The sequence below is a fragment of the Nesoenas mayeri genome, assembly GCF_963082525.1.
Source record: "Nesoenas mayeri genome assembly, chromosome: 1".
In the NCBI taxonomy this organism is placed as follows: domain Eukaryota; kingdom Metazoa; phylum Chordata; class Aves; order Columbiformes; family Columbidae; genus Nesoenas; species Nesoenas mayeri.
Window position 1 is genome coordinate 84,266,357 of NC_137541.1, and position 9,597 is coordinate 84,275,953.

Genomic DNA, 9,597 nt, shown 5'->3' on the forward strand with positions numbered 1-9,597 from the left:
TATGTGGTGCGCGATGTGCTTCAGTTTGTGTGTTTGCTTAAAGGTAGCTCAGGATCTGTGTAAACTTAAGCACCGAATGGAGGAAAACTTCTCGCGGCAAAGGGAAAAGTTTGACTCCTTAAAGCAGGACCTTTTGTGGCAAACCAAACAATTTGACTCTTTAAAGTAAAACCTTTCGCAGCAAAGCGAAAAGTTTGACTCCTTAAAGCAGGACTTTTCGCAGCAAAGCGAAAAGTTTGACTCCTTAAAGCAGGACTTTTCGCAACAGAGCGAAAAGTTTGACTCCTTAAAGCAGGACTTTTCGCAGCAGAGCGAACAGTTTAACTCCTTAAAGCAGGACCTTTCGCGACAAGGCAAAGAGTTTGACCTTTTAAAGCAAAACCTCTCGCGGCAGAGCGAACAGTTTGACTGTCTAATACAGGACTTTTCGCGACAAAGCATACGATCGGATTACTTAGAACAGAGATTTGGCTTGTTAGAACAGAAACTTGGTTTTTTGGAACAAAAACTTGAGTTTTTGTTAATTAATATGAGAGCTTCCTCTAGCGTCCCCCCAGCTCAGGCGTGCTCCTCGGCCCCCCTGCTTCTCAACAGAGATACTGACTCTGAAAACAGCGCTGATGAAGGGGGGGTAGAGACTAAGAACGTGCGTCCTCTTATTAGAACTGAAACACATACGGACGGCCGAGGCAGAAATCCACGCACGGCTACCCATAGCACGCCATATTCAGGACTGGAGCTAGGGGATTTACAAACTAGATTCTCACGGAAGCCGGGCGAGACAGAGACTGAATATCTTTGGCGCGTTTCACTTACTGGGGGTGATAGAATATTATTGAGTAAGGACGAGGCCACAGGTTTCTGGGGCCCAGGGGTATTTTTAAGTGATGGTCCAGACGGTGATCAGTCCATCACATCTCGTGTAGCTTACTGGGCTGGTGGTATAGATCCCAGGGAACGTGGGGAGCCGGTGGCAATTGTTATAAAAGGTTTATCGGACCTTGCCGAGGGAGTTCAAAAGACGGCTTGTATACAAGCATTGTATGAAAGAGGCCGGCAGTCGCCCCCTATGGCGGCGCCGGTGGATCCGGTCCACCTTCGGCTGCTTATTAAAGGATTACCGGATGCCTTAAAAATATATGTCCAATCCCTTAAGGAAAAAATTCAGGGCGCTATCGATCGCAATAAGCAAAATCCCCGAAGTCCTCCTGAACATGTATTAACCGGGGCGGAAATTTTACACAATGTGGTTACACATGGGCGCGAGATGGGGTGGGTAGACCCGAGCGGCAGCCCGTATAGAAGCCGGGCGGTCCGGAAGACGAGCCGAGTCGAGCCTCTTCAGGGACCCCCCCCCCACCAGGCCGCCCCTCCCGTCACAGAAACCGGAGCGTTTTGGCTGCCAGTCAAATCAGAGTAGCAGTTTGCAGCGGAGCGACCTCTGGCACCGTGCAGCTGCTTTGGGCGTGCCTTGAAAACTGGTGCACAAAGCTCTCCACTGAGCATTTACAGGAGCTAGTGGAATACTTAGAGGGACGATCAGAGAACAAAGAGAAGGCACCGGCAACCGCCCCCTCCCCCGAGGACAAGCGAAACACTAACCCTTTCGCATCCTCACAAAGGGAATCAAAAAACTAGTAAAGGCGGATGGGAACCGGGACCGCCCCACCCGCTCTGTATTCTCTTGGCAATGGTCCAGTGATAAAAAACCATACATACATATCCCCGTTGGTCCAAGGCGGATAAGTGTGAAATTTCTAATTGACACGGGCGCACAAATCAGTGTTTTGAACAGGGAGCAAGCTGACAAACTCGGGATTAAACCATCAAGGAAGGCCATCAATATAGTAGGGGTAACGGGTGTAGCAGAGAGATGTCCTTTAGCTCGAATCCACCTTTTGCTGCCTGGGAAAAAGCGGACAACGGCTGTGGAAGTTGCCCTGAGTCCTTATAAAGCGAACATATTGGGATTCGATATTTTGGCAGGTAGACGATGGTGCTTACCTAATGGGGAGATTTGGAGCTTTGGAAGTCACAGGGCAGAGGTAGCCTGTATTAAAATATTGCCATTTATCTCTGCACCCTTGCAACTTGCTCCTGCTCCACCCACATCTACAATAACCTGTACCTCACGTTCCCCCCTGCTAAATGCAGCAAAACGGGGCACTACGGAGGTTGTTAATGATCTTGAAGAAAGGCAAATAAAAAGCCACGGTGTCCAGATGGCCCCCTCCCCGTACCGGCAACTCGGGGGGTCTGGCATAGCAAAGCCCCACCCCGCGAGTGCCGGCGACTGCCCCGGGACTGGCGGCATGAAACGGAGCGGCCTGAGAGAGCTGCTAGAAACGCATGTCCAGTACGGGCATAACCCGAAAAACGGACGCAAACTTCCCCCCGTAAAACTTCTGTCGCCTCTCTGCGCATCTCCCCCCGGCCCGCCACCGTTCCTGGACCCTAAGTCCTGGTGGTGTGGGGCGGGGCGGCCCGGCCTCGCGAGCGCGGGCAGGCAACCACCTTCCGGCTGGCCGCCCCCCCCCGACTCGCTGCGGGCGGGAGCGCCCCCCCCACCCCGGCTTGCAAACTGAAGTTAAAAAAAAAAAAAAAAAAAAAAGCCGCGGCTTGCGACCAGCAACCCCGTCCCGGCTCAGTGCTCTCTGAGGTTCAGAGGCAGCTCCCATTAGGACCCGGCAACGTACCTTAGCACTGCTGCTTGCTAAAAGTAGCTGCTAATATTACTTGCTATCAAAAAAATTTACTGGCACTCCACTGCAGCTAAATGAGGCATTATGGAGGTCATTAATGATTTTGATAAAGAGTCAATAACAGGCAGCAACTCGATAAAGACCTGCCCCTAAAACAAAAGGTCCAAGAGATATTTTCTGCTCAGAACTTCTGAGCTAGTCTAACATGTTGACTATGAAAGCCCGGTTCCAAAGGGACCGAGGTCTGTTCTTTGTGTTTTCTTGCAGGGCAAAGGAAGATGACAGGGTGGAAGAGAAGTGCAGATGCGTGTATCTCCACAACAAGCTGTCTCCTATTAAGAGACTAATAGAGGATTCTGACCAGCAGCAAGCAGAATCATGGCACTAGCCTTTGCTTCGGCCTGGACATGTGCCTTTGCATTACGGAAGTTTCAGTATTAGCAGACTTAACAACTTTTGTTGTTGATATTGCTTTTATGCATATTTGAAGATTTTAAAATTTGCACAAAATAATAATAATAATAATAATAATAAGCCATTGCTTTGGAGGGTTAAAAGAGGCACGTGTATTTTGCTGTATACAGCCCGTTTTGTTACAGCAGAAGCTTAACCTTTTAACTTAAACCCCCATTGCAGTAGTTGTCTTAAGGTGTTTGCTTGTGTGTGTTTGGTGTGAAGTTTTAGCTACACCAGCTCCCCATTGCTGCAGCAGCCGGGGACCCCACATGGCCTATGGGTGTCCGGGCGCGTGTGATTTAATGTGTGTGCACGAGTGCCTGATGGGGAATGCAGAATAAAGCTGCTACTCTTGCGTAAGCCAAATGCTCAGGTTAAAACAGCTGATGAGTGTTGCTGTAGGTTTTCCTTCTACAAAATCTCTGTTCCTGTTGTGGAAGAAGATCCAGCTAACACCAGCAAGGGATGGAAAAGCATCCAGATGCCTTGAAAACACCGCCAAGAATGACGGGGTGGAAAAGGATCCAGCTAAAACCAGCAAGCCATTCAGAAGGAAGACAGTCACGGGAATGGAAACACTAATGAACTGTGACTGATGCTGGGACTCATTAATTACCTTGGGCAATTGTTGATTGTTGCAATTACCTCGATTCTATTGTATATTGTGATTAATAACTGTTTGGCAGGGGTAAGTCAACACATGAGATATGGCGATCCACAGTGGACATTAAGGCTCACTGGCAGGAATGTCCCCTTTTACTTTGGAGGCAAGAGGTGGCTGTCACACCACTCTGGAGTTATGACTTGACCATGACTGTAGTCACAGGGTGGGATTGTGGCAGAATGCAACCCCCCCCTCGCCTCTCTCCCCCTCTTCTGCCCCCACTCTCCCCCTCCCTCCTTCAGTATGGAGGAGTGGGCACATCCCCCTCTCTCCTGGCTGCCGCAGGCCTAACAGCCTCTTTGTCTGGCCCCAGAGCACCCATACCAGAGTCGTTAGGGGCAAAAAGCCGCTGGGCGCCCACACCTAGGGTGGGGGATGTTTTTGGGGGGCTTCCGGGAATAGGAGGAATGACTGCAGTCAGGTAAAGCTCTTAAAACGGGACACTCGTCGAAAACTTCCCTTTGGCCCTGGAGTTTTCTCGGAGAACGAGCTTAGCCACTGCCGCCAGGAGCTACGGCCCCCCCCCCAGCTCCCCGGAACGGAGTCTCCGCTTGCCTCGCCGCCACGGCCGTGAGTAAAACTTCTCGCAGGATTGCGAGTATATTCATACTTTCTGTGCACGTTTGCACACATACTTTAAATTATCTCTTTAAAATAATTACGGATAGGCTTGGGCAAGTGTGTGCTTCTACGGGACTAAGGGGCAACTCCGGCATTGTTTTGAGTGAAGCCACGTGCATGCACTCTGTGGACCGCCTGCTGTAGTGGTTGCCGCCCCTAAATAAGTTTCCAGCTGATATTCGAATCTGTATTTAAGTCACTTTGGAATATTAAAACCCTGTTTCACCAGTTTAATAAAGGCTGCTTTGGACCCTGTTGTCCCTCGGGGTAATATTCCGTGACAGTTTGTGACACACACGCTGTTCAATCGGGTTAGTGACACACACACAGTCCAACGAGGTCTCTGACTGACACGCTGTCCAATTGTGTTTGTGACACACATTCTATCGAATGGTGTTTGTGACACACACACTGAACAAAGGGGTTTGTGACACACACAATGTCTAGGGGGATTGTGACACACGCTGTCGAACGGGATTTGTGACACACACACCGTCCAATGGGGTTTGAGACACACACACTGTCCAATGAGGCTTGTGAACACACACAATTAAATGGGATTTGAGGCAGACACACTGTCTAATGGTGTTTGTCACACACACACTGTCCAATGGGGCTTGTGAACATACACAATTAAATGGGATTTGAGACAGACACTCTGTCTAATGGTGTTTGTCACACACACTGTCCAATGGGGTTCGAGACACACACACTGTCTAGGGGGGTTTGTGACACACTCGCTGTCCAATGGGGTTTGAGATAGAGACGCTGTCCAGGAGGGTTTGTGACAGACACACAGTCCAATGGGGTTTGAGACATAGACACTTTCCAATGGTGTTTGTGAAACACACACTGTCCAATGGGGTTTGTGACACACACGTTGTCTACGTGGTTTGTAACAAGCACACTGTCCAATGGTTTTTGTGACACACACATTATCCAGGGGCGTTAGTGACACACACACTGTCCAGCGCGGTTTCTGACACATACGCTGTCCATGGGGGTTTGTGACACACATACAGTCCAATGGGTTTTGTGACATACACGCTGTCCAATAGGGTTTTTGACACACACGCTGTCCAATGGGGTTTGTTTTACACACTCTGTCCAATAGGATTTGTGACACACACACTTTTCAATGGGGTTTGTAACACACACACTGCCCAGGGGTGTTTGTGATATACTCAATGTCTAGGGGGGTTGTGACACACGCTGTCGAACGGGGTTTGTGACACCCACACTGTCCAATGGGGTTTGAGACACACACACTGTCCAATGAGGCTTGTGACACACACACAATTAAATGGGATTTGAGACAGACACACTGTCTAATGGTGTTTGTCACACACACACAGTCCAATGGGGTTCGAGACACACACACTGTCTAGGGGGGTTTGTGACACACTCGCTGTCGAATGGGATTTGAGATAGAGACGCTGTCCAGGAGGGTTTGTGACAGACACACAGTCCAATGGGGTTTGAGAAAGAGACACTGTCCAATGGGGTTTGTGAAACACACACTGGCCAATGGTGTTTGTGACACACACGGTGTCTGATGTGGTTTGTAAAAAGCACACTGTCCAATGGGTTTTGTGACACACACACCCTATCCAGGGGGGTATTTGACACAAACACAGTCCAACGGGGTTTGCGTCACACACACTTTCCAATGGGGTTAGTGACAGACAGGCTGTCAAGGGTTGTTAGTGACATACACGCTGTCAATGGGGTTTATTACACACATGCTGTCCAGGGGATTTGTGACACGCATACTGTCCAATGGGGTTTGTGAAATACACGCTGTCCAATAGTGGTTTTGACACACACGCTGTTCAATGGGGTTTCTTTTACACACTCTGTCCAATGGGATTTGTGACATTCACACTTTCCAATGGGGTTTGTGACACACACTCTGTCCAGGGGCGTTTGTGACACATACGCTGTCCAATCGGGTTTGTGATACATACTCTGTCCAATGGGGTGTGTGACACACACAGTGTCCAGGAGGCTTTGTGACACACTCACAGTCCAATTGTGTTTGTGAAACACACACTGTCCAGTGAGGTTTATGACACACTTGTTGTCTAACGTGGTTTGTGAGAAACACACTGTCCAATGGGTTTTGTGACACACACGCTGTCCAGTGGGGTTTGTGACACACACGCTGTCCAACGTGGTTTGCGACACACACGCTGTCCAGTGGGGTCTGTGACACACACACTGTCCAATGCGGTTTCTTACACACACTTTCCAATGGGGTTTTTGACACACACGCTGTCCAATGGGATTTATGACACACACACACACAGTCCAAAGGGGTTTGTGACAGAGACACTGTCCAATGGCGTTTGTGAAACACAGACTGTCCAATGGGGTTTGTGACACACACACAGTCCAATGGGGTTTGAGACAGAGACACTGTCAAATGGTGTTTGTGACACACACGCTGTTCTATGGGGGTCTGTGACACACACAGTCCAACGGGGTCTGTGACTGACACGCTGTCCAACGGGTTTTGTGACACTCACACTCTGTCCAAAGGGGTTTGTGACACATACACTGTCCTATGGGTTTGTTAGACACACGTTCTCCAATAGGGTTTGTGACACAGATGCTGTCCAATGGGGTTTGTGTCACACAGACGGTCCATGGTGGTTTGTGGCACACACAGTGTCCAAGAGGGTTTGTGACACACACAATGTCGAAGGGGGATTCTGACACACACACTGTGTATTGGGGTTTGTGACACACACAATGTAAAACGGGGACTGTTACACACATGTAGTACAAAGGGGTTTGTGACATACACGCTGTCCAATGGGGTACATGAAACACACAGTGCCCAGGGGTGTTTGTGACACACACGCTGTCTAATGGGGTTTGAGACACACACGCTGTCCAGGAGTGTTTGTGACACACGCACTGTCCAATGGTGTTTGTGAGACACACACTGTCCAATGGGGGTTTGTGACACACACACTGTAAAATGGGGTTTGTTACACACCCACTGTCCAGTGGTATTTGTTGACACACAGACTGTCCAGGGGGGTTGTGACACATGCTGTCTAACGGGGATTTTGACACACACGCTGTCCAATGGTGTTTCTGAAACACACACTGTCCAAAAGGGTTTGTGACACACAAACAGTTAAATGGCGTTTGAGACACACAGTCTATTGTTTTTTGTCAGAAAGACACAGTCCATTGAGTTTGAGACACACACACTGTCTAGGGAGGTTTGCGACACACTCGCTGTCCAATGGGGTTTGAGATAGAGACACTTTCCAGGGGAGTTCGTGACACACACATAGTCCATTTCGGTTTGAGACAGACACACTTTCAAATGGGTTTTTTGACACACACACTGTCCAATTGGTTTTGTGTCACACACGTTCTCTAAACTGGTTTATGACAACCTCACTTTCCAATGGCTTTTGTGACACAGACACTGTCCAGGGGAGTCTGAGGCACAAACACTATCCAATGGGGTTTGTGACACACACAGAGTCCAATGGTGTTTGTGACACACACACTGTCCAATGGTGTTTCTGACACACACGCTGTCCAGAGGGGTTTGTGACACACACGTTGTCCAATGGGGTTTGTGACACACACTCTCCAATGAGGTTTGAGTCCCACACCCTGTCCAATGGGCTTTGAGACACACACGCCGTTCAAAGGGTTTGTGACACACACACAGTCCAATGTTCTGTGTCACACACTCGCTCTCCACTCGGATCTGTGACACACACGCTTTCCATTGTGGTTTGTGACACACACACAGTCCAACGGGGTTTGTGACACACACACATTCCAACGGGGTTTGTGACTGACATGCTGTCCAATGGGAAATGTGTCACACAGAGGGTCCATGGCGGTTTGTGAGACACCCAGTGTCCAAGGGGTTTTGTGACACACAAAATGTTCAAGGGGAATTCTGACACACACCCTGTCCATGGGGGTTTTTGACACACACTGAAATTTGACTGTGTATGTGTCACAAACCCAATTGGACAGCGTGTGTATCGCTAAGCGGCTAAGTGCTCGGCAAGTAAGCTACCACGAGGCATGTCGTACGGAGAAAATACCAACAGATCCTCGGTCCACACATTGTTTCTGATACATGCTTGAACGCAATACGTTCCTGCACGCTGTGGCGTGAGAAATGCAGGACTGGGCAACGTCGTGCAACACGCGGAACGTTGAAAACAAACGGCGCAGCTGTGCACTCACTCCAGCTTAAGAACGAATGGAGCCCGCACCAAGGCACACGCATGTGGACAGACAGTGGTTTGTAGACACAAACGCTTTCACGCACACGGTCGTCCAAGTACAGGGACATATCTGCAGGTACCCTCCAAAAGAATATTCTCGTGCAGCCACGTATGCGTGTTGCAGTACGCCAACCATCAACGGACGTGTTTACCCTCAAGCACGTCGGTACGCTTCGCTTACGTCTTTCTGCCCATAGATGGGAGTGGGTGCGCTTGCGGATGTGTGCATGTGTGTGGCCAGGCGTTTGCTTACGCATCAGTTTGTGAAAAGGTAGGTGCTTTTCTCTAGCTGCGTTCGCGTGCACGAGGTGGTGGGTGCACATACCTGGGAGCATGTGGAAAGATTTCTGCTTGGTTTTCAGTGGGGAATCGTGTGTGTTCCCGTGGACAAACAGAAGGCGTAGCAACTAGGTTCCGGCGCAGAAAACGCAAGTTTTCCCATGCGCTCTCTTTCTCTCCCTATAGCGAGTCGTGTATAGAAACCGCTAAGCCTGCGATCCGCAAGTAAGCTGCCACGAAGCATGCCGTACGGAGAGAATACCAACAGATCCTCGGTCCACACATTGTTTCTGATACAGGCTTGAACGCAAATACGTTCGTGCTGCTGTGGCATGAAAGACGTCCGTCAGAATATGTGATTGCGCGCACCGGTGAAATTGCTTGGTTAATCCATTCAATCCTGGTGTGCGGGGTTTTGAGAACTGGCTCTGTGGAGTCGTCTGCGGAAATGCCGCTGTCAGAACACGCACACTCGGTTGTTTACCAAAATATAGGCAGACGCCTTTTACCACGTCGTTTAGCATGCAGAGGAGTACGTCTGTTCCGAAGAGACAACGGAAACGCGTGTGCACGCATAGAAGAAAAACCCGACCAGGTGCCT

At 49.5% G+C, this 9,597-nt stretch overlaps 1 protein-coding gene across 1 annotated transcript in view; it reads left to right on the forward strand.

Moving 5' to 3' along the window:
• Positions 1 to 3,090, forward strand: part of LOC308041527 (rap1 GTPase-activating protein 1-like) — a gene marked incomplete at both ends in the record, with an annotated part of 52,572 nt that extends 49,482 nt beyond the window's left edge. The window contains 2 exons of the mRNA XM_080346261.1: positions 2,155 to 2,356; positions 2,970 to 3,090. Coding sequence (XP_080202387.1) covers positions 2,155 to 2,356; positions 2,970 to 3,090 — 323 coding nt within the window. The remainder of the gene's footprint in view (positions 1 to 2,154; positions 2,357 to 2,969) is intronic.
• Positions 3,091 to 9,597: the final 6,507 nt, after the last annotated feature.